This window comes from Diorhabda carinulata, chromosome 2 (assembly GCF_026250575.1).
Source record: "Diorhabda carinulata isolate Delta chromosome 2, icDioCari1.1, whole genome shotgun sequence".
In the NCBI taxonomy this organism is placed as follows: domain Eukaryota; kingdom Metazoa; phylum Arthropoda; class Insecta; order Coleoptera; family Chrysomelidae; genus Diorhabda; species Diorhabda carinulata.
Genome location: NC_079461.1, coordinates 30,393,909 through 30,420,356, shown reverse-complemented (window position 1 = coordinate 30,420,356; position 26,448 = coordinate 30,393,909). Strand labels below are relative to the sequence as shown.

At 31.0% G+C, this 26,448-nt stretch overlaps 2 protein-coding genes across 2 annotated transcripts; one reads left to right on the top strand and one right to left on the bottom strand.

Annotated features, from left to right (window-relative positions):
- Positions 1 to 135: 135 nt before the first annotated feature.
- LOC130890900 (uncharacterized) lies at positions 136 to 21,005 on the bottom strand. Its single transcript, XM_057795308.1, has 8 exons — positions 20,741 to 21,005; positions 12,029 to 12,239; positions 4,174 to 4,304; positions 3,871 to 4,093; positions 1,482 to 1,667; positions 1,288 to 1,431; positions 684 to 1,021; positions 136 to 568 (listed from the first exon to the last, which is right to left on the bottom strand). Exons 1-8 carry the CDS (start codon positions 20,936 to 20,938, stop codon positions 278 to 280), a joined length of 1,722 nt encoding a protein of 573 aa, XP_057651291.1. The 5' UTR covers positions 20,939 to 21,005; the 3' UTR covers positions 136 to 277.
- Positions 21,006 to 23,123: 2,118 nt separating this feature from the next.
- LOC130890898 (coiled-coil domain-containing protein 97) lies at positions 23,124 to 24,439 on the top strand. Its single transcript, XM_057795305.1, has 3 exons — positions 23,124 to 23,575; positions 23,670 to 23,845; positions 23,944 to 24,439. Exons 1-3 carry the CDS (start codon positions 23,226 to 23,228, stop codon positions 24,381 to 24,383), a joined length of 966 nt encoding a protein of 321 aa, XP_057651288.1. The 5' UTR covers positions 23,124 to 23,225; the 3' UTR covers positions 24,384 to 24,439.
- The last annotated feature ends 2,009 nt before the right edge of the window (positions 24,440 to 26,448 follow it).

Sequence of the window (26,448 nt, the reverse complement as noted above, 5' to 3'; positions counted from 1 at the left end):
CAGACAGTGTAATTGTGAGTGTTGATGTAGTGTAAACGGTGTATTCAATATGAATATTACCAACGGTTTCAGAAATTCCAACTTAAATGGATTACGTATTTAGAGGGTCCATTATTTATATGCAAAAAGTACTTATTAGTTTTTTTATGATATTTATTAAAAAAATAAGTATACGTATAAAAAAACAAATATATATATATATATATACATATCAAGTAAAACCATCACTCAAAAATAAAAAAAAAAAGACAAACAAATATAAAAACGATCAATTCTTTCATTTGCGCTCTTTCTCAAATTGCATTTTTAATTGTCGTCTTAAAATTTTACCACTCGCATTTTTTGGAATACTTTCTACCAATGCTACACCCCCTTTCAATTGTTTATAAGGAGCTACCTGTCGTTTAACATGCTCCTGAAGTTTGTTTATGTCTATTTTGGAGTTCGGTTTTGTAACTATATAAGCTCTTGGAGCTTCTCCATCAGTTTCATGGGGAATACCGATTACAGCTGCATCCATTACATCTGGGAAATCGCGAAGTATTTCTTCCAGCTCTGCTGGTGCTACCTAAATTACAAATAAACTAAAGTTACTAAAGTGAATGGCTACATCCCATAAATTGCTAAAAGGGATATCATATTCAATAATTTATTGGGTAGGATTATATAGCAATACAATTTACCTGGAATCCCTTAACTTTGATTAATTCCTTTAATCTGTCAGTAATAAATAAAAAGCCTTCTTTATTGTAATACATCATGTCACCAGTTCTCAACCAACCATCTAAAAATATATTTTCTTCTGGTCTATTATAATAACCCTTCATCACTTGAGGACCTTGAACTAAGAGCTCTCCACATTGATTTGGACCTAGAGGAGTTCCTTTAGGATCTTCAGGATTGATTACTTTAACTTTTGTATTTGGTAAAGGTAAACCAATAGATCCTTTGGAACATTCTAATTTATAGTTGCGAGGACGTGTTGTAAGAACTGCTGGCGACGTTTCGGTTAAACCATATCCTAAAATAAGTTTCAATTTATATACATGAAAAAATTGAATCAAATAGTGAGAGATAAGAATCGGTAGAACGGTTTTACATCTTTATATATTTGACGGAGAATACAAGTCGACCTCAATCACATCACGTTTCGATACCTTCTTCAGAATTAAAGGTACAATATGAAAAAGTAATTTTGAGTATTTTCTCTTCGAAAAAAATGAGAAAATGACTAGGTGACGCCTGTAGAAAATAAATCTTGTAAAATTAAAGACGGAGAATATTTACCTTGTAAAACCATCATATTGTTCTTTGATTTATTTTCTAATTTAACAGCATCTAAATGACCCAAAGAAGCAGCGCCATTGACTATAGCTCTAACGGTTTGTAGATCTTCTGATGTAATAGTGGGCATATTCGATATGAATAACGCTAAAATAATTTAAATAAAATATTCGTTATATTTATAAAAGAGTATTTACCAATTGGGGGTGCGACGTACAATACATTAGGTCGATAATTTCTTAAACTATTAATGTATGATTCTGGTGTGAATTTTGGTAAAGTTACTATTTTGGCACCGATCCTCATATGGAACAGACTTAAGACTACTAATCCGTAAATGTGAAACAGAGGTAACACTGCACTTATGACATCTTGATGGTCGACTAAAATTAAATTAATATTAGTCTTTGATCTAAAGAATAGCATGGGTTAGTTTTCTTTTAATTGAAATTAGAGGTAAAAGGGGTATAATATAAATCATCATTTGTTTAGTAGATTAAATATATCATTTTATATACCGGTACTATACATCAATTAAGAGTAATAATTTCAGCAGCCATACGAACCCAGTTGACTTTAGTTTTTTGCACACATTCCCAAAATGATTGATACAAGTTTTATTCCAAGCACGATACGAAATTTTCTCTCGATATACATAGCCACGAGTTCACATTTCCCTTGTCTTTTTCTCAACTAAAGAAGGCTTGGATTCTGTATAACCGATCTAGCTTTATTTTGCAAAAGCTACAACTGTTTTCGATTAACTTCGCTTCTACAGATGTCTACTGCTTACTCCCACTTCAAATAAGAGTTTCTTAACAATCATTACCTCGTGGTATGGTTACAGATGCCTATCAGTTTCTAATCTCTTTCCAACTTCTTCTAGTAAAGTACCATAACCTCTTGTTTGAAGTATCATTGTTAATTTTTTAGGAAACTATCAAAACGTTCTCCTACTTGTTAGATAATAGTGTTAAATAAGAATCCCTCATATAAAACATTCTTTTTTGGATCGCAGTGGCTTCTAAACATTTTCAGAAAATTATCTACAGTTTTTTGAGTTTTTGGTAATGGATCAAACGATCACACCTGTAGCTGTTGACAGGATCAGTACCTTTCCATCACTATCGAGTTTTAGGCATATTTCTGAACACATATTGTATGCAAAAGTTTTTACATACCAACATACGAGCTTTTATTTTAGAATTCCACGAATTTTTCACAATGTATTAATATCAAAATCCATGTGGTTTAAAATAAAACTAATACTACATTTATTTTCATAACGACTGATAATCTAGTACAATTAACAACATCTGCTCCACTACAGTTAGTCAAGAACAGTAAAGGTTTTGTTATAGTGTTAGTTACATCAAATCCAAGAATTCGTCAAAAAAAACAACCGGATTTATTATGTAGACTAGCTGACCCGACAGACGTTGTCCTGTCTTAACGATAAATATTGAATTTGAATTGGTTTTGGAATCGGTCAGTAAAGTCGTTTGAAAATTGAATGAAAATCCTAGCAAAATCACTAGAAAAACATAAAAAAACTAAACAGCGTCAAACACCCTTAAGGATTTTATTGTGGTTCACCGCTATTGAAGCCAAATTCAGCGCCATCTAGTGACACGTCATTTTCGCCAATAGTCATGAAAATCGACATGGTTTATGAACTGAAACTGGTTTTATCAAAGAATTGAAATCACTGAGTAAACTAAATGCATTTAAAATAAAGTCGACGAAATTAACTAAATAAATTAATATTGACTTAATAGTTTAATAGTATTTCAATCATAAAGTATTTATTATTTGAACGGTATGTTTGGGTAGAGCGGCGGTATGCGGTTAAGTTATGTGGTTACTAGCTTTAATGGTTGATGACAGGGCCGGATTAAGATTTATAAGGCCCGGGGCTAAAATAATGACGGGGCCCCCTTAAGGAATTCGAAAACCCGGAAAAATTCACAAAATAATATCAATACGTTAGATTTGTGGTATCAACACATCAAAAAATACAGAATGATTTCCAAATGATGGGGCATTCTTGGACCTGAGGCCCGGGGCTATAGCCCCTCCAAGCCCCTAGCTTAATCCGGCCCTGGTTGATGAAGACTGACTGTTTGACAAAGACTGTATTTCGTTATAATCTTTTTGTGCTTGGAAAAAAAAGAAAGTTAGGTCGATTGACCATTTTCTAAAATGTCTTTACATGCAAAAAACCAGTTATTAAATAATGGATGCAAACGAGGAGTTCCCAGAAAAATATTGAAAAAAGCCCGGACAGAATTAGTCATAAATTTGAATTAAATAGGTTCGCTTTTCATTACCGTTTACGTTCTACAATCTGTACAAATTCTTCTCAATGTGTTGACCACTACACAGTAAGAAAACATGTTTAATTAGTTGTAAGGGTATTATAAACTCGGTTCATAACTACAACTTTCTAAAATGAAATAAAACTGAATATGAAACACTTTACAACAATTTACATTTCTGAACAATGTAACTTCTTTTAATCCTAAAGTGGGTACAAATCTTGGTAGATCGGTTTTTCTTCAACTTTCCAATAAATCGATTACTTACTTGTTGCTTCTCTAGTCGCAAGTACATCAGGATGCACTAACTGACTGATATTTGATATTATATTGTGATGCGTCAGCTGTACACCTTTTGGTAAACCAGTCGTTCCACTAGAATATGGCAAAAATGAAACATCATCGAAAGATATGTCAACGTTTGGTAAATCCAATCTGGTATCTGTAAATTCGACAAAATTTGCCGCACCTGTTGGAGTACTTTGTCCTTGCTAAAAATAAATTATATACCTTACGACGGATCCTTTAAAAAAAGGAAGTTACACATATGGCATTAATATATTTAGCTCACCTGAGAATTGACAGTAATTATTGGAATGTTTTGTTTTGTTAATTTTGCAGCTGCATTTGCCAACGGCCAGAGTTCGTTCAAAGTTACAATAACTTTTGCAGATGAATCAATGAGTTGTCGAGATATTTCATCTAAAATATGATAAAAGCAGATTTGAATAAACGGGAAATGAAATTCAACGGTGTTAAAAGTGATTGTTTACGTGGAAGCGTGTTAAAAATATTTTTAAGACTGTTGTGTGATTATTTGAATATTAAAATGCATTTTAAAGTTTAACGTCATTCCAAATTCGCCTATTTTCTTATCAAAATAGGGCATTTAAATAAAATATCACTTTCAACACCCATAAATAACTATTCGTGATAACAGATATGTATTGGGAGCCCCATAATTAATCATTGTTCATCAAAATAAGACTTAAACTTTTTATCATGATAAGGTAAATATACTGACTGGCAAAATACCAATAAGGCACATTTCAAAATGTTTTTATACCACACTCGTACGACCCTTAAAACTATTAATTAAGTCTTTATCTCAATTACTCAACCCCATTAAAACCACAACAAACAGAATTACAAAAGTTGTTTCTTTTGTTTAATGCAATTTATTTACAGATTTCGGAATTTCATAATATTGACCTTGTTTTTTGAATTCCATTCAGACTTGATAACTTCATTACCTCGAATATAAATAACAACTACCTAAGATTTAATAACAATAACTACTTTAAAAAGTACTGTCATACATTTTGAATTGTAATAATGTTATACGTTTATATGACAAATTGATTTTTTCTGAATAAATAACAGCGCATATAGAAAAAAACTTAAATTTTTTATCATTCCATTATTTACTCATAAATTATGATTTTACCAATTCCAAGTATATCTATCTAAAAAAAATTAGATGACCTCTTTCTGTGTTCATAGTTAAATAATAACTTTGTTCGGGGTAGATATTCTGAACATGTTCTGTCACCAGATTTATACGCAGTTCAAGATACTTTGTTCGTGAGGCACAGATTTCTAATTCCGAACTTGTTCTGAATACTTCCAATGTATCTCGGACATGGGCAAGGATTTTTAATCTGGCTCATGTGCCATTCAATTTATTCGTGATATTTACCACGAAATAACCTCTAACCTATGTGGTTTTCTACCTAATTGTATTTCAAAAACGTTGTAGTTGACTTTGGCCAATTAATTATATACACTTTATTCTCCTAGCTAGTTTTATATGTCCCTACGTTACGATGCCAACAATATTCAATTTCTGTCTAGTTCTTTCATTCTGTCTTCCATAGTCGGAACAGCTTCCACTTATAGAAACTATCCATAAAGAAGTATTACATATATGATGCTCAGAAAATATTATGAACAAAGCATGCGTATTTGACACGTCCAAAAAATATTCAGAATACATTCGGAATGTGTCCAAATAATCTACCGCAAACGAAGCTAATAACAACAGATTTACGATGAAAAAAAAACTATTGGTATAATGTACATTTATTTTAAAACTATTGCCTTCCAAATCCTATTATAAATGGATTGGAATATCAATCAATGGGACTGTCAATAAACTAGTTTGTCTTAGGATAACACAGTTTAGAAGAGAAGAACTGGTTTTGCATGAAACATAATAACCTACTTTTTCAAAATAATTGTGAAATTTTGATCTTAGAACCTTTTTATACAGAATTGTGTTATTTGTTTAATAATATAAAGATAATTATTACTTGGCTCTTTTTGTGAACCTTTGTAAAAGTACCTCAGAAAATAAAATATTACATAGGGTAGAATGGAGTAGATCCAGTTTGATAGCTTTTTGTGTACATTCTAACAATTTTTAATGCGTGTAATTTTGGTTGCGTATTAGTACCTATTAGTGAAAATGAACACTCTGTCTCCCAGTAAACTAGAGGAAAAGTATCCAGTAATCTATATATAACTGAGGTATTACGCAAAACTTGAATTATATTTAAAATAATCATCGAATTCAAGACTTTTAAAATGTCATATTAAAAGTCAATTATTGTCTGATCTGTTTGGGAAAACCTCTAGAATGCGATTTTACTGTTGAATAAAATGTTATGTAATTATAATAATAAATTGACACGCAAATTCAGCGCCACTAGCGTTTTATCACATAATATTTGTCAGATCGAGACATAATACAATCATGTATTGCTCCATTTGCTAGTTTCTTCACAACTTCGCATCGTAGAATCAAAGTATTCTTGATTTACTAAATCATTGAGCCCTTTAACTTTCCCTTCATCGTCTAAAAATTTATTTTTCATTTTACTAGCCTAAATCAAATCAAATCAACCTCAATTTTTGGACTAGTTACTATAATATGTCTTTCTAAAGGATTGTAATGCCCTTGCCCAGGGACTGCAGTCCCAACTAGTCTCTTGGGCAATTCACTACTGCTTATATGAGGAGAATTGGGGAAAAATGAGAAATTTGGCTCAAATGTGTCATTTATAACCGATGAGATCATTAAATTTATTCAGATTCATTGAAAAATGAGGTTTGTTTATATGGGAATTTTGTTCGTAATTGGAGACTACTATTTTCGCACTCGCGTGGGAATCCCGGCCAAACAATAAATCAAGTATTTAATATTAATTCATTTTTGTAGTGAATGAAGAATAACATTACTATGATTCCCACTCTCCCCTAACCGATTGTCATAAAATGCAATTAGAACTAAATTATATCACCAACATAAATGAATAATATTTTATAAATAAATATTACTTTTATAAATATTGATTACGTAATTATGTTGATTGTCAGATTTATACCTAGTTATACTAATATTGCAAGTTTCCCACCACAGCAATAAACTGTATAGAACGCAAGTGTGATCTTTAAAATTTTGTTATGCAATAATGGCTTTAATTACTATTCAAATACTCTGAATTTTAATTATGGAAAATCTCGATGAATTCGGAAACGTCATGCATAATTTTCTTAATTTTTACCTATGAATTTTGTAATATTGTCGAAGGTATAGTGGTATTTACATAGTTGTCAGATCAGTTTTATGTATCAATGTGTGTTGTCACTTAACGTAATCTATATTCGCATCACTCAATTAGTCGTGTGACTGACGCACATATGGCGTTTATGAAGTATCAACTTTCAAAAGACTATGTGTAAAATTCCAAGACATAGCGAATATTACATAGAGTTATTAGATCGTTTGAATGCAAAAATCAAGGTTAAACGTCTTCATATGTTGAAGAAAAAACCACTGTTTCACCAAGACAATGCACCGATTCGCAAGTCGACAGAAACGATGGTTAAATTGAACGAATTACACTTCGATTTGCTTCCTCATCCACCGTATAGTTCAGATCTAGCCCCCAGTGTCTACTGGCTATTCGCTGATCTCAAAAAATGCTCGCCGGTGAGAAATTCAGCTCAAATGAAGGAGCAATTGTTTGATTACGAGGTTATCCATAGACAAACGCTACAGTACTTATATTTAAGATTTTTAAAGCTAGAAGAGATACGCCACATAGTGTCCAAACCTATAGCTGACCTATAGCCTGACTGGCTAACAGTCCGGGGTACACAATAGATCAATAGGTCAAACGTACTAGTTCATTTAATCTTCTCATTTTCTGTGCTTCTTACGATTGCTCGTTACGGTGAGGTCTACTGGTTCAGCAACCAAATTGAAAAGTTTTAATGGGGGAAAGATGTATGAATGGTTGCGATGATAATGTATGATATGAAGAGGTACGGATGGCGCTCTACTCAATAGTTTCGATGGATCCCACTCCCAATCAAACATTCATCTTTTGGTAAACATTTATATATTTCCTCAGGTCGCGCTACTATTAAATTGGATAAATCAGATATAATATTATTTAAAAGTTCTGGCTTTTAAATTCCATTCAATGAAAATGTGACCAATTATTTTGGTTCCTACTATTTCAGCTCCTACATATCTTTTATGGATATGGGATATGACATTCTCTCATCCAACGAGAATTGTTACGTGACCAAGATCTACAATTATAACGGTTTAGGTTTCCAATACAAAAAATAGTCTTGTAGGAAAACATAACATCATTTAAAAAATATGTATCTTTTTGATCGTAACATTTTTCCATTACTGTAACTATTCCTTTCACGTCTATCGAATCTTACTTTGTATGTATGGAATTTATTATGATGTGAAATTTTTATTAGAAATGTTTGTGAAATATTAAGTTCCCTGGAATTTTCTTTAAAACTCAGTGTACTTTCTAGTATGACAACAAAAAATTTGTTTTCACTTGATAAAGATTTTCTACTCCCTGAATTGGATCTTTTAAGATACTAGTTAAAATTTTCTACTTGAAGTAGTTATGGGATTTCGGTTAAGTTATAAAGTATAATTAATTTCATTCACGTGTCTGAACTTTTACGCCTCCACCACTACTATACTAATCACTAAAATTCGTTATTTTCTATATAAACGATCCAAATTTCAATAGACATCAAGATTAACGGCCGATTCATAAACTTTCTGTTTGTCGCGTTTGCTGTTACAAAATTAAAAACATTGAAATGTGTAAAACCAATTATAATTGCCGTTTGTCGTAGCAGTTTGCCGATCGGTCTGCCGTTGGTCGAACGTTAGTAGCAGTTTTCGTGGCAATAGAACAAAGGCAATCACATCCATTTACGTTTGTCCCAGTAACAAAAATCTTTTCGTTATTTTCAATATTTTTAGTTTAACGGCATCAACGTCAGGTTGGTGAATAGGGTCAATGATGGCAAACGGCAAACGTCACCCGGGAACGGCAACAGGAAACGGAAAGTCAAGTTTATGAATCGGCTTTAATGAAATGTCACATTTGTTAATAACCGACATTTATTCATTTGTATTAATAAAGTTCAAAAAAATAGAAATATGACAACAGCGTTAATATTACCATAATATTGGCCACGTTACAAAACAAATTTCATGAAAATCGTGCATGTGGTTTCCGAGACAATTGAGGCATTCCTTACTTGATACTCATTCTGTAGTAAAGAAAATTTTCAAATACTTGCTATTCAGCTTGACAACTTCGATAGTTTAATCGTTTTTCTTAATGTTTTATTTCCTTGAATAATACAATCCATAATTAAGATATATAATAATTAACATTGTATTGTTTTCTTCATTAATATCAAGTAATTTTTATATTACATTAAAGTAGTTATAAATGTTAATAGATTGTTTATGTAAGTACAATTTGATTGCAGAAAATTAGTTCTAAATTGTTCAATTACCAACTAACGGATTTTTTAAAACATTCAAATCATGTTTTCCATGACTATACCTACTATATGACACTATATGTCGAAGAATGAGCGGAAAATTGTTATATATACTGATTAGTAATGCAGCTGTAAACAAATATTTACAGAAGAAATTAAAAAGAAAACAAAAGAAAAAATCATCACAAATATAAACGCAAATATAAAATGTTTCTGGAAGCAAGGTAAAACATAGCTAGAAGTATAGCAGGCTGAACATCGACACACTTTCATGATAAAATGCATTTGAAGCAAAAAATTGTTTACTAAAATAGTACTTTTAAATAAGAAAATACATTCGCACGCGTTCATCAAACACTATCGACCTCGACCCAGACGAACTCAACAATTATTTCGTGAACGTTTGTAAGAATATTAGCTCTTAATTATCCCCATGTCGTGATGTTCTTTCTTTTCTCGTTCCTTTTAAAATATGAAAATGAAAGTCCCTTCCTTAGACCTGTAAATAGATTTGAGCTAGAGCAAACTACACTCAGCATTCAAAACCAGACTTCCTGCTAATTTATTTTTGAATTTTTTCCAGAAGTGATGATCAACGTTTTATGTTCTCTAATCAACTAATCCTTTAAAAAGGAGCTTTTATCTAGCTGGCTAAAAACAGCTACAATTGCTCCCCTAGACAAGGGTGGCGAGAAAATTAACACTAGTAACTATCGTAACTATTGCATTTTTACCAATTCTATCGATGATAATTGAACGATTAATGAAAAATCGTCTATTTCTTTTTAAATATAAAATCTTGAAAGCTCATCAATTTGGTTTCCTACCTAAACAGCTCGATTCTCGTACTGCTTTAACTCTCCCATCTCTTGTTTGGTTCGCAAACACTTTCACAACTCAACTGAGAGACCTATTCATAGCTACCCTAATAAAAGAAAGAATTTGGATATTTGAGTTTCCAAAGACAGTCAGTTTATTTTCTAATCTAACTTTTCTGGGAACGCCAGCGGAGAACTGATTTTTTATTATTTTCAAATATGGAATAGTAAGGGATCAAAAAAGCGGTACAAAAGAATAGCCTACATTTTGTGTCCAGTTGATCTTTTGAGGTAATCTCTACATGAAACATAAAGATAAATTTATGTACTTAAGGATAATTTCCTTGGAATTTCAAAGAAACTCCTCGGAACAACAAAATTTTGAGTTGCACAACAAAAACGAATGTTTGAAGAAGTTTTATGAAATTCTAGCTGTATTCCAATTACTTCGTTTATAATCATTATTAGAAAACTTAGACCCAGAGCTTCTCACTAAATAATATTTTCAACTTTCACTGTGGTTCGAATCAAGAAAATATGGATTCTTAAAACACAATCATTTTATATCTCTGGCGAGTAAAAGAATGATCTGGTTGTTATTGGAAGTGGTAAATATAATTTAATTTCATCAATTTTAAGAAAGTCCCTGGAAAACCACTGAAAGGTTAGTTAAAACTAATAAAAACACAACGAATTTTGATGCTTGTCTCTACGTACTACAGCAATCTTACAGGAAATCAAACCAAACCATTTCAAAAATAGCAAATTTTAACATCAACAACGTACAAGGTGGAATTGGAAGCTCAAAATCTACTATATATAAATTTATGACATCATTAATAAAGATTAACAATATTATTTTGAAAAGTCATAACATAAAAATAAATAGCTACACCTTGTATATTTGAGTAAACATTTTAATTGCAATGATTACGAATAGGCACAGTACTGAAAAAACTGATGACAAAATTGTCAGCAACAGTTCCGTAAGGTTCCAAAGAAACAATCAGAAGCCCAGATGGAACAAATTGCACTTTATTTAATGTCAATCAATAATTTAGTTCTTTTAAAGGATACAGTTTAGTAATTTAAAAAGAACTTTTGTTGAATGCAATCGTCTTCTCAAAAGATGAGTTTTCTTTCTTCAATCAACTACCGATATACTCGTAAAAGTGAAAGTATAAGTTTTAATGAATATAGAAGCCATTATATGGAAATTCATTTCATAAAGACATTTGTTCGAATCAAGAAAATACGGATTATTAAAAAACAATAATTTTATATCTCTGGTGAGTAAGATATGATCTGGTTGTCATTGGAAGTAGTAAATATAATTTAATTTCATCAATTTTAAGAAAGTCCCTGGAAAACCACTGAAAGGTTAGTTAAAACTAATAAAAACACAACCTATTTTGATGCTTGCCCCTACGATAATTTTCAACAAAGTTATTAATGTTTGTTTTTCCGTACTGCAGCAATCCTACCAAACCAAATCATCTCAAAAATAACAAGTTTCAACATTAACAAGGTAGAATTGGAAGCTCAAAATCTGCTGCATATAGTTTTAAATGATGAGTTTTTTTTCTTCAATCAACTACCGATATAAAAGTGAAAGTATAAGTTTTAATGAATATAGGAGCCATTATAATATGTAAATTCATTTCATAAAGACATTTGCCAAATTACATTCGGCAACACTGTTAAGATAACATAAATATCCCAATTCAAAATTATAGCTACTCGTTTGACGTTAAATAAAAATACCTGGCGTATACAGAGGATTGATAGTTGTACTTATCAATCCAGCTGTTAATGCTCCTAAGGATACAATATTAAATTCAGGTATATTTGGTAGCAATATCGCTATTTTGTCTTCTTTTTCCAAGTTGAATTTTTTTCTAAGGGCGTCTCCAAAATTTTTCGATTTTGTTCTAACTTGCCCAAAAGTGTACTTTCTTCCAGTAACAGCACATTCCTAAAAAAGATAAGTATGCGATAAACTTTAATTGACTACTCGTTATACAAGTAAAAAAACTGCGGTAATTACATTGGTTATACAAGATACAACCACAAAGTAAGTTCCGTTTGGTTATATAAAATAAGCGTGTAAAGTAAAAGTAAATAAACCAAATAGTATCATGTACTTTCAGCTCGTCATAGTTGAGGTGTTGACCATCATTAGACAAATTATACGATCCACCAACCATATTCACCTGATCTGTCTTCCTCCGATTACTTTCAGTTTTCCAAATAAATAACTTGGTGGCAAGCAAATTTACGCAAATGAAGAGGAATGGCAAAGACAAACACTGGTCACTAGGAAAAGTTGAAGTTAACCGAGACATGCACCAAAGGGATACAATCTCGCCCAAATTCGTGACCCCAAAGACACTAAAAAGGTAAGGCAGAGGTGTGAACTCTTACTCAAGTCACCTGTGAATACGTTCAAAAGCTGAAAGTAGCGTCAAAAATTTCTACATTGGCCAACAACCTCCCTACAATTAAAGTGATGTGATGGATCCCTGGATCACACTATGAAATTATAAAAATTAAATCTGACTGCCTAACTCAAAAGGGGAGCAGCGTTGAGTTTACTCGCTTTAGAGAAATTGGAGTCATTTTTCAAAAAAAAAATCCCCCTATAAATTTGTAAAAATACTCGCTGGTCTGTTGTTGAAAAGTTATATTTTCGGTAAACCCCCCTCGTAACTTTGGAATCTTGTATTAATTTAACTTTGGAAAAAAAAAAGAAATAACACTAATATATAAAATAATATATAAATATATAAAAGAAAACACTAAAATGTACGTGTATGAGTTAGTATTTTGACCAGTAGTTATAGATTGTTATGAAAGCGGGATACTCACTCAAAAGCAAGCAGAAAGGATCGAATACGAATAGAAAAGGCTTGAATATAGCACCTACAATTAAAACAATCGAAAAACAACAGTTTAGTAGATGATTTGGATGCCTTTGTAGAATGGAGAGCAGCAGATCGCCAAAAATGATTTGGCAAGCTAGAAAAATGGAAATATTTGCCTAAAGTTTAAAAGAAAAAAAGTGTATAGATAAAAATAAACCTAGAAATTGAAAAAGTGACGGAAATGAATGGAAAGATTAGCATACACGACATTCACAACGGGTACACACTTGTTTATGATTATTTAACATTTTTTTCTGACACCAATCGAATATACTTGTGAGTTCTAAACAAATATTTAAAAAAGTTAAAAAAGCAAAAGATTACTACGGAGAAGCATTCATCAATTTCAAGGAATCGTAAGAACAAAAGATACAAAAGGGAAAAGAAATTATTTGAAACAAAATATTCTAGTCGAACATATAATATTTAAAACTGAGCACCGAATTATTTTACTAATATATAATTATACAACCATTTAATGTTCACAAAACAGAATTTTATCTAGTTATATAATCGTGACTATTTCAGGAAAAATCACAAGCTAGGTAAAATAAATGTATCCAAGCATAGTTGATAAGTTTGCTAAAGCGGGGGCTGACAAGCCCTTCATTGGACACGAACCCTTATGCGGTATCAGTTGCAGATCAATGGAGAAAGCACTGGAAAAGAAAGTAGGAGCAAAATCAATTGTTGGTACAACCTACAGGAGCTGAGACAGGCAAAGACTCTTCTGGGAAACTATAAACAGAGAAGATCTGCTGAATGTATCCTAGAACAATCTACCAATACTAACAGGAGTCCTTTTCGGGGTATTGTCGCTTCAACAAACAACTGAAGACGCTAGAACTAGGTTTATAAATGTCTTCAAGAGTCTCCAGCTGATAAATATTTATCCTCAATTCTCACATTCTATACCCTTATATTATATTTTTCTCGGATTATAAATAAACATAGTCATTGCGTGGAAAGCTCTAATTATAGGCTAAATTAGGCCAAATTTAATGGAACATTACATCAATTTTACAATATCTTATCATTACTAGTTACTTTATCAGTTGGAACTCATATAATTTTGCTTAGGTAATCAACTGAAGGTCTCATTATAATTTGACGAAACTTTCAAGGTTACAAATAAACAATGTAACAAAGTAAACGATGTTACGTGAAGTATTTGAAATAATCATCCTTCTTTATTCAACACTAACGTTCATAAAATAACGCATATATACATCATTGGCTGCACAATAGATCCCGGGATTGATAGCTTAGCTAATACCCAACTTCATTTGTATAATTAAAAGAAAATCATCGAGGGAAATCATTCTATAATTACCTTGAACTTAAACATTAAAAGAAAATTACCAACTAATTTATTATTTAGCACATTATGTAGCTATTATTAGTTTTGAATCAAACGTTCTAATTTTCAGAGGAAACTACTTTTATATCTTGGGACACCCGTTAATTAGAATACTTACGTTATTATAATAACAGTATAATTAATAAACTAAGTGGTTTCAAAGGTCATTTAGATATGTTACATTGCCAAGCGATTTAAATATTTCAATAATAAAATAAAAACAAATTAATTAATTTTAAATATACATATCTTATTGTTCTAAATACACTAAAAACACAGATGGTATCACTGAAAAAAATTTCAAAATATATATACACTCGTGGTCAAAAATAACGCAGCACCCCGATTTCTGAAAATACTTTTTTGTTTAATTAATTTAAATTAATATTGCTATTTAACTTCTTTTCAATCATTTTGATACAATAATAAGAAATTTGTAGTAATTTTGAGTGATTTTTAATGAGTTAAAAAATAGAAACATTGCAGTAAAACCAAATTATCTTAAAAATAAAACTTTTTTAAAACGCTAGTAGCGAAAAAACGAAAAACGAGAGGTTTGTTACCTACAAGAAACATTACAGAAGTCTCCAGCGGAAACTATTTTCCTAAAAAACTGGCTAGATCTCAGTGGGTCAAACCACTATCATAATTGTTCCAATTTTTTTCAATTAAAATACTCAAAACAACTTTCAAAAGAAGATTAACTGAAATCAGTATTTCTTTATTCTCAAATTTTTAAACTATTATTTGTTATTCTACCTGTATATATTTTGCTCCAATGTCTCTAAAAAAATGAACAGCAGTTCACCGTTAATTGATAGCGAACTGCTACATTTATGAAATTCAGAATATTTTTCATTTCGAAGTGAAATTCTTGATTTAACATTGTGCTCTAGTTAATAGTAAAATATTTTATTTATAGTATTCTCTCTGTCTCTAAGTGAAAATGAGAATAAACCTGTTGTGAGATGCGGGTAATCATTGGGCAATAAATGTTTATATTCATATAGTTAATAGTTAACTTAGACGATTTCTCTTGAGATTCTGGTATTGATGTAAACAACATATTAGCACAACTTGACCCAGAAAATTTTATTTCCGAAACATGTGGTATTTATACACGGTTTACTGAAAACGTTTTGTTTTCTACGTGGCGTAAACTATATTCATTCTTAATTATCAGATTTTAATATTTGAATTTGCAGCTGTCCTCCATAATTCTAGACAAAAGGACCAGGCTGGTTTTATGATGGTTTCTTAAATGATTATTCCATGTTCAATTGATATTCCCGATTTTTTACTTAGTAGCCAGTTGATATTACTCAAGTTGTGATCTAATTGTTTTCTTTTGGAGAATATATGTTTCCTCCAGTTTAGCTTCCTGTCCAGATTCTTTGCTGTTCCGTTTTACAGATGATGTTTCCTTACGCATTGCAAATGTTATACGTTGTGATTTGTTCTTTATTTTTAAAATACATTTTGTGATTCATTGTTTATTTTGGTCAGGCTATTTTGCGAAGTATCGGAGGCTATTATGGAATTTTTGTCGAAAAGATTGCTTGGTCATCGGGGAATGTGGCCGTGGTAATGTTTGTGTATGTAGCCAGGCTGTAAATATTACGTATATTATTGGGCCTAATACGCTTCCTTGGGGTACGCAGGCATAGACTGATTGATTACTTGTGCACTCATTGTCGTAATTTTAGCTGAAAGTATCTAGTGCAGCTATATACATAGAAGGCCTTTATTCCAAACTTTGTCAAAAGCCTGGCATATGTCCAGGTATACTACAGAGCAATATTTCTTACTTATAAAGTTTTTATTCATTTCTTCTACAATTCTATGCACTGGTTGAATTGTTCAGTGTTACTATTTCAATCCAAATTGGTGTGAAGTTATTAGTTTCTTCGTTTTTAGTACGGGTATTTGTACTACTATAATAAGCCAACAGTTTTGGTGAAAAAAAGACGTTTGATATGTAATTGTCGTATTTGTTACTCGTTGATCAATGGAATTATTGCATACAAATCCTCAAAGAAATTATGAATCTACTTTGCCCGGGGAAAAATTTAACCAACCCAATATCGGCCCTTATATCAGACCTCGAGACTTTTTTGTAACCATGACTGGGTGAAAAGAAATCGACAGCCAATTTTTTCTGTTTCCGGCCATACACTGATTGCACTTTGTTGAATAGCCATTTCAAAGTCGCAAGTAGAGAAAACTTTAAACCTTCATTATTAAAATAAAAGGTGATTTCCGCTGAGTAATCCAGATGATATGAGACGAGTGGTTTGAAGTGCAGATGAGCTGCACACTTCTGCCAGTACTGGCTGGCAGTGTAGGCTGGTAGAACTTTCCCCTTCACTTTATTATGTTAGAAGCAAGGACAAGAGGATAAACCCTATTACATTCGAGTAGTTTGAGTGGTGCCTGCTGTGTGGAGATACCTGTAGATATTGATCTTTACCTTCTGTGGGTTCTAGAGTTCGGGAAAAACGTGTCTTGGTAGTTGTTTCTCAGGTTTGCCTTTCTCCAAAGAAAGGAGTCCCTATAAATTGACATTCTGTGCGTCTTCAGGCGAACTCGGTGTAAATGAGCAATGGTTTATCTGTATAGTTGATCTTGCGAATACCGTTCTAGGTAGGATTATATTGGACAGCTCGATGAGCATCTGCCGTGGTAGTATCGGTACAACAGAGTCAGCTCAGTGACCTTTCTTTTATGTTTTAAGCTGTCCAAGTTCTTGGTTAACTCTGGGTCGCCTAAAAGCCGAATTGTTTTCTTCTGTATTCAGTCGGGCATCTTCAGGGTATGCTTGAGGACCCAGATCCAAATATGCGACCAATATCCCAAAGATAGACGAATCTGGGCCTTGTAGAGAATTAGAGACTATTACGGAGTATATAGTTAGTTGAAGGCGGTACAATATGTAGTCATTAGATGTACAGTCATCGACTTATTATTTTTGTTAGTTGTATATTCGATATTATTCTAAGCAATATACACTTCTTGTTTTGATCATAGCAAAGACGGTAACACATCTAAACCAGATTTTTGACAAGTCCGCGATTAATAATTTTGATTCATTCAACATTTCATTAGGTCGCTTAGCAATGTCGTCTGTTGCTTTCCGTTATAACTCATTTTTTGAAATATCTAATAAAGAAATGATAATAAGAACAAAATTTTGAAACCTCGCATTTACTTTTACTTCAACATCTTCAGAAGTGGTTGTGATTATTATTAATCTTTAAAATAACAGAACCTGTCCACATAAAGTTCCTTTTCCTGTGCATCTGTAACTAATGCCACTAACTGCTTCTTTATCTTTCCGAAACGTGTAACTGTTAAGAATCATTAACTTTTGTCTTCAACATAATGTGCAAAGTGAGAAAGTTTTAATAAGGCAGGTAGATGTACCTTTTTTTCTGTAATTCATTTGCCCCGAAAATCTTAGAAAAACGCCCAACTACCCTATACCTTTAAGGGTATGTTGATATAACGATTAGAGAAAGTAACCTTCGCATTGTGGCGAAATCATTTAACGTAAATATTGATGTGAATTCCAACAAATATATTAAGGAATTCTTGGTGTTTTTATTTCTTTAATGTCATGATCTTTCATCATACCTATCACATCTTTTAGGCAAACAAGTAATTTAAAAAGTTTTTGAATATTTGTTCAACTTAACATGTTTCAATTAAAAAGAGATTTTGCGCATTGAACAATCATTATCTGGCCTAAGTCACCAGGAATTTTCCATAAAAACTAAGAGTTTACCAAAAAGAATTGTTTCACGTCGATTTCGTATAATAATTCACCTGGAAATTCTTCAGATTTAATAGAAAATTGAATAAAATATACTTTGAGAGGTACTAAAATAATTTATTGCTTGATAAATCGAGCAGATCTAATCTCATCTGTAGCTGGAGCTATTGCTGCTTCTTCTGTTGCTAGAAAGAAGAAATGGTTTGTATTTCCAAATGTATTTAAATATTGAATAATAAGAAATCCCCCTTTATTTGTATGTATAAAATCTGCTCTTGTTTAAAGCATTTTTATAATGTATTTTTTGCTGTTTCATATTTTGTTAATGCTGTTAATTTTATTATCTTAGTGATGACTTTTTAATCTGTTTACAAAATATTGTTTGACTTCTGTAAATAGAATCACAATTATTAGAAGGAATTTCATATATTATTATCTTTACCACATATGTTTTTGGTTATTTAAAATTTTAGATAATTAACATATTTTGATATTAGTTTTATTATTTCAGCAGAAAACAAAAATAAAAACATGACTATACGATTTTTCTAGTAATAATGATTTATCCAATGTCATAAGTGGAACCAGTGGCGTAACAACAGGGTGGCAAGTCGTCAAAATGCCATCCCTGTCTGGGAAAATCTTAATTTTCAATATTTATTATTACACATTGAGTTAAAAAATAGTTTTTTTCTTTAATTTTTTATGTTACCTCCTTAGATTCATACACAAGTAAAAAAATGTATTAAAATTCCAATGCATTTGTAAAAGAAGTTTTAGAAAGAATGGTCAAAATCAAAAATTTAAACGTGGTCGTATAGACACCGATGATGGTGAACGTTCTGGTCTTACAATTCAAGTTACTCCAGAAAAAATAAAAAAAGTCCACAAATTGGTTATATCTAATCGTAAACTGACATTGCGTGAGATAGCTGAGGTCGTTAAGATATTAGAAGGCAGTGTATTTGCAATTATGCATTTGAACATTTGACTATGAGAAAACTTTTTTCAAAGTGGATGTCGCGTTTACTCACAGTTGATCTAAAACCACAACGTTTGATGATTTAGAACAGTGTTTGGCCATGTTTACACGTACACGAACCACGTCCGAAGCTTCCAAAGGGACAGCAGTCAATATGTATTTTAAATTAAGTTAATTTGAAGCGAATTATCAGAAATTAAAATAATTATACTAAGTGATATCAAAGTTTAGGATTCGTTATAATATTAATATCATTCCGAGGCAAAAAGTTAGTTCAAAAATGTCTTAAAAAGCACCTCACACTTTTATAATGGCGTTGATGGTTGCATCTCGATTTTGTAAATCTTGGACTGCGCCCTTACGTAGTTCGCTCACTTGCTCTATCTTTCTTACATTTATCCATACGATACAAAAAGAAATTTATGAATCTAATTAGGATAATCAGATATTTAATCGAATTATTGCATTGTCGTCAAGCTTTGACAAGGGTGCAAAGTTTAAATTTAATTTGATCGCTCAAAGTAACATAAAAAATTATAGTTGACCGACGATTTTGGTATAGAGATCTAAATGTTGATTCCAAACAACTTGTAATAACTTTTTGTCGTATTTTTCATATTAAAGGTACTTAACTGTAAAGAAAAATAAGTTTTTTCAAAAATTCCGAATAATTATATCCCTATCTGGGGATAAGTAGCATAAAAACAGCATTAATGAACCATAAAAGGATAGAAAACAAGCAATCAATTAGAAATACACATTAATTCTTAAACCATAATCGGATGGTTTATAAAATTGTACACAAAAATTAACTATTTATTAATAAAAACAAGGTTTAAGTAAATTAAGCAAAATATTAATATGAATTTCTTCAATTTCTTATTTTTTAGACCTTTTGATATATTAATGCATTTAAATGTTCTTGATTTTAGGTCTTTTCTGTTTCAAAATTAGTTTTTTTTGATAGTTTCTAAAAGAAAGATAAATTTTGACGTTTCGACTTTTCTTTTGATATTTTGTTAAAAACTTAAAGAAAAGTCAAAAGGTCAAAATTTATCTTTCTTTTAGAAACTATCAAAAAAAACTAATTTTGAAACAGAAAAGATCTAAAATCAAGAACATTTAGATGCATTACTATTAATATATAGGCATATAAATTTATATGTGTATCTATGAATTTATTTTCTTTTATATTTTCTTTTTATACAAAAATTTATTTTAATAATTGAGGACATAATGTCTCCGTCAAATTAAAATCAACTGTAATTTTATATTCGTATGGTTAGAAATACTTTATATCGGCGTGTATGTTCAATTATTAAATATTTTGATAAATACCAGATTTGAGGAAACTTTAACCAATATATTTGCATAAAAATGTTATTGAGATGAAGTCAACAAAATATTATTGCTAATTAAAATTAAATAATTTACTTACACTTGCAATTCTGGTTTCCCATTTATGAAAATTTTCAAAAATAAAATCACTTAAACTACATTTTGGAATCTCTATATCCGGTAAACCAGACGAGAGAATTCCACTAAATGAAACCGAATCGGTACCATAACATTTTCTATTTACGTTAAAAATAGGTAATAAAAACCGTTTGTAAGATACTTTCCTTAAACCAGACATCGAACTTAAGTATCTATCGTACGTACTCTAAGAGAATGCCAATTAATACCTGCCTGTTGAATGTAGATAGTTTCAACAAATATAAAACGCGCTGGGGATTCAAAATGCGAAGATGGGCTTCCGCGTTTAAAAATAACCTGTTCCAACCAAACCAGTTCGCGGTTAACCGTGAATAAATTTAGAATTTGTACAATATTTTAATTTTATTATTTTATATTTTATTTGAGAAGATTTTGTATGTACCACAAAATTCTCGAAAATTTATTTACTCTAGTTAATTCAGCAATTCTTATGATGATTGCATTATCATATTGCTGAATATTTGAAATAACTTGCTGTGTTTGTATATCTAAATCTTTATTATTGTCTTTATTTTCACTACACTGTGCAATTGTCTTCATTTTCCCATGGTCTGAAGAACGCCATATTTGTTTTTATTCAAATTAAATTAATCTCACCAAGCCACGCCAATGCTTATCACAGACTTTTTAGCAGGAATATTTCGAAGAAATTGTGTACATACGGTTTCGGCCAATAGAAATGGATTTATGTTTACGATTCGATATTTTCATTGGTAAGCAGTGGAAATAATGAGTCCACGTGTACTGACGGTTTGTTAGATGTTTACCGAATTTTATACGGGGAGTAAACATTATTTTTCATTTCTTAATTTGGTATGAGTGCCGTGCGTATTTTTTAAATATTCATTATTTCTCATATAACTGTCTTCTGCAATTGATATCGGAAGAACTATAAGACTATAACTGTTGGTCTTGAGCTCAAGACTAAAAAAGAGTGATTCGTGGCGTGGAGTAGGTAAGATTGAGACTGGTACTCCTCTTGATAATGGCTTCAAAGTAGTAGCCGAAACGTTTAATAAGGTGATTATATTATTTGGACTGTTGTTAAGTAGAATTTTCTTTAGTTATACAAACAATTGAAAGAATATTAAAAGTAAGAAGTATTTGCAATCTTTTCTTCAATCTCTATGTCTATGTCCCATTTTGAAATAATAGCTGCAACTATAAAAGCTATGAAAAAAAAAATGTAGCAAGCTCAACTATAATGAATATAATTTTTAAAAAATAGAAAAATACTTTTTTAACAATAATCACACTAAAAACTAAAAACAGCTCTTTATAATAATATCAGGAGTAAGTTTATCCTTGTGCCAAGATTTATTTTCTACTTTTCAGCTTGGTAATTGATAAAAGCAGGATTTTTACTTCTTTATATACTGTAATTCATTTTTTATTTTTTAGTATAACTAACCCTAAAAGCATACGTCTCAGTATTTTTAAATTGTATTTTATTTTTTGCGTTTTAGTTCAATTTGTCATTTCAAATCCGTATTTAATATGTACAGATGTGTTGACGGTTGCATATCGATGTTGTAAGTCTGGGACTGCACGTTTTCGTAATTAGTCCCCTAGCTTTATCTTTTTTACTATCATACAAAGGATACAAAAAAAAAAAAATTTATGATTTCTGGCGAAACTAATCAGGCTAATCAGAGATTTAATTGGATTATTCCATTGTCGTCAGTCTTTGGATAATAAATATCATATTTGAATACAGCATTATCTAAGTACTGTGTTAATCATTCCATCTAACATGTAAATCGGTAACAAATATTTGAGGGTCACTGTTTATAGATTAAGAAGTTGCAACACTATTGATTATATTAAAAAAATTCTGGATTAGGTATTTATTACAACGTATTTTTTATAAAAGATAATGTCAAAAAAGAGGAGGGTAGGTACTACAGAAATTCGTTTGATAGTATTTCTTAATACCTTTAATTTTTGAAAATCATAAAGCATTAAATTTAATATAGTCTGCCTATTTCTTCTTAATATTATAATTTTCATTGTAACTCAAGTCATTAGAAATAAAAAAACCATTTTCTACCATCAATTTATTCAACTGTAGTTTGTTTACAAATTAAAGTTTGTTTAGAGGCGGCTGAAAAAAATTTGGAACATTTTAAGTGGTTATACGTTTTGGGCAGTGATTCAATCCAAGCTAAATTAAATTAGTTTAAATAATAAATGGGTGGATGGAAAGAGTGCTTGCAATTTGAAAAATTTGAATTTCTTTTTCAATCTTCTCTCATTAAATCATTAATTTATACTAATATTTCATTTTAGTTTATATTTGCTTAGCAATAAAAAAGAAGAATTAAAATTTGACAATTTGTCAATATTGTCAGTGATGGAAATAATGAAAGAAGCGTATGATTATTTAAAAATATAAAACAAAAATTCTATATTCATGAAAATAAACGATGACGGTCGAAAATGAACCAGAAACTAAAGAAATTACAAAAATAGAAAGTGAACGTGATTCTATATTAACATATTTAGCTCATAACTCTCATATATGTTTCAAGAGTCAACAAAAATGGGAAAAGGACCTTACAGTGGAAGAAAAAATTGAAATTGGTTTGGAATTATTTAAAAATAATAAATTACAGTTTCTTACAAAATTTGGTAAATACTTGAAATATTCTCAACTTCAGTATTTCAGAAAAGTGACAGAATATGATCCCAACTTTCAAGATATAGATATTGTATTGAATAATTTATTAGGCGCCTCACAAGAGAATTCTCATAATGTCATTATTAAAAATCGAAGGTATTGTAACATTTTTTAATGATTTCCTTTTCTATAAGGGAGATTGTTGAATGCTATAATTTACTGTTTAACTTTTTAAACATTTTGATTGCAGGTATCAGGCAATGGTGAAAATGATTCAGGAAACTTCTTATTTTTCTGAAATAGAAATGATGAAAAGAAACCCTCTTTTATACAATCAACTTATTGGACAGTATTTAACATCAGATGAAGTAAAAGAAAGAGATAGATATGATAAAGACAGTAGTTTTGTGAAAATATTGATGGAAGGTTTGTATTTAGTTAATCTATACAGTTCTTAAATTTTATTTATAGTAAAAAAATTTATATTATGAATTATCATCAATAAAATGTTGAATATGTTTTAGGAATTGAGAGAGATAATGCCGAAAAAGTTAGACAACAAGAGGAGGAGGACGAAAAGTATGAAATGGAACACGAAGATGTATCTGATGATGAATCAGATGACATTCCACAACCATCTACATCCCATTGGGGTGAAATTGTATTTAATAGAAAACCGCAAAAATCAATTAACATTGACCATAAATCAATTTTTATTAAACCCGAAGAGAGGAAATTACTTAAAGATGAATTTGTAACAACAATGTACGAATCATTTTTGAGTGGCAAGGACACAGATTTTGATTATGAAACAGTGGACAACAATACTTCATATGATGACATGGATGAAATTGATAATGATGAAGAAGAAAAATATTTCGACTCTGAAGAAATTGATGAAAATTGTAGAGCTGCTGAAAGTTCTGAAGATGAATTAGATGCATATATGAATACCTTAAGCTAAAATACACATTGTTATTTTATGAATAAATAAAGAACAGTTCAACTTGACACAATAAATTTTTTTATTTTTAGTCTTTACATATATTGTACCCATATTTTGATGTTAATGGTTAAATTATGTGGAAGGTCGGTAGATATATATATTTCAATATTCAGGAACTTAAAATTGAAGCACAGAAGACAATTTCTATTTTTTTATTATTGTTCTTAACAAAAGACATAACTGTAGGACTTGCAAAGCATTTTAGAAATATTTTTCTTTGACCAAGAGCTGTTGTACTCAAACGGTTATCATGTCAAATGTTTTTAAGTTGGAAGAATGCCTTTGAATAACCAAAAATTCAGTTAAAATTTTTTCATAAAATCATCTGAGAAACTAACATTAGCCTGGCACAGATCTAAAGTAAATAGATTTTTCATATGCACCTAAAGTGATAAGCATTTCAGTTTTGTACCGAGGCATTAACTAGTTTATGGTGAATAGTTGTCACTAATAGTCATCAGTTTGTAGTCATTGGAAAGACCCATGTCACTAATAATCAGTTAGCATAGCTCTCCCCAACTGAAGTTAGTCTTCTTTATAGTACAGGTAATGGAAATGCTCAGAGGATAATCAATATTTTCAATGGAAGATATAAGGTTTTCTAAAATTAATTAGAACATTTGCAGTAACTTTTATAAGAAGTAGTAGATGTGAGACTTTAATTTTAGAAAATAAAATTGAGCTGAAGTATTTGAAATCACAGAAGATGTGATATTAGTGAGATGCAGCAGATTTGATGTAGGTACTTGTAAATGGACTGAAGGAATTGGCGGAAAATGGAAAATAAAACAGAACTGAAATATTTGAAATGATAGGAGACGTGAGATGGAGCAGGTTTGATGTGGTACTCGTAATTGAACTTATGGAATAGGCGGAGAATCTAAAATAAAATAGAACTGAGATACATAATCGAAATCATAGGGGACGTGATATTAGTGAGATGCAGCAAATGTGATATGGTACTTGTAATGGGAGAAAATGTGAAATTAACCAAACAGAAATAGTTGAAATTACATGACACATGTTATTAGTGAGATGTAGAATATTTGACGTGTTATATGTAATTTGATTTAGTTTACTCTGACATAAAATATCAATAAAAATAAATGGTTACAATGAGCCTGTGCTCTTTCTGTAGTGTATGTTAACTACAACTAATAAGTCTAAAGGCCCGTGTGGACATAGCTAGTGTACTAGAAGCTAATACACATTAGCGCGAATATTCCAATATACACGTGACTAATACATGTGAAGTGTTTAGTGGATGCAGTTGTTATAGTAGTTTTAAAAAATTGTTTCTGTTCCTTTCCTCTGCAGGTTTTTAGACAAATTTTACGAATTGATGTGAAGATTGGAGTTGGAAGTGAGAAAATCTTGGTGCTTCACGTACTCTTCTAAGAGAACTGGCAGATGAAGACCCTACAGAGTACTTTAAGTTAATGAGAATCAAAGTTTGAAGAGCTATTGACACTTCTAACTCCTTTAATAAAAGAATGATACTGTAAAGAGAAAGACTATAACGCCAAAAACTGAGGAGACTCATTTTCTTCTTTAGAATAATTATTTCGTGTGTCTGTCCTATCATATCAACATTTTTACCGGAAGGGAAGTGGCGATTAGCGCCAGGCAAGCGTACATTCGAGGTCTGGCTATTAAGTAACGAGAGTGGTTACGAACAAAGGTTTTATTATAAAAATTATTCTACATTGGAATGCTCCCCTTCAATATACTCCCCTCCTCTCGCAACACACCTTTCCATACGTTTTTTCCATTGATCGAAGCAGTGCTGGAAGTTTCCTTTGAGCGTCTTTAGGAGCTCTGCCGTTTTTTACTTTACCGCTTCCATAGACTCAGATCGGGTCCCTTTCAAAGCAGATCTTTCTTTAACTTTTCAAGGAAATTTGAGCAGACCTGTTGACGCAAGAGCTTTTGGTCAGGGGTCATATTTTTTGGCACAAGGTTCGCACAGACTTTTGTCATTTGTATTTCCTCGAGCTAAATTTTTCTAGCCGTTTCATTATCG

Excerpts from the sequence above, each read along its gene's own strand:
- LOC130890898 (XM_057795305.1), top strand. The coding sequence starts at position 23,226 with ATGACGGTCGAAAATGAACCAGAAACTAAAGAAATTACAAAAATAGAA. Across the intron at positions 23,576-23,669 it reads GTCATTATTAAAAATCGAAG|GTATCAGGCAATGGTGAAAA; the intron begins GTATTGTAACAT and ends TTTTGATTGCAG. Across the intron at positions 23,846-23,943 it reads TGTGAAAATATTGATGGAAG|GAATTGAGAGAGATAATGCC; the intron begins GTTTGTATTTAG and ends AATATGTTTTAG.
- LOC130890900 (XM_057795308.1), bottom strand. The coding sequence starts at position 20,938 with ATGTCTGGTTTAAGGAAAGTATCTTACAAACGGTTTTTATTACCTATT. Across the intron at positions 12,240-20,740 it reads GGGAAACCAGAATTGCAAGT|GAATGTGCTGTTACTGGAAG; the intron begins GTAAGTAAATTA and ends TATCTTTTTTAG. Across the intron at positions 4,094-4,173 it reads TAATTACTGTCAATTCTCAG|CAAGGACAAAGTACTCCAAC; the intron begins GTGAGCTAAATA and ends ATTTATTTTTAG.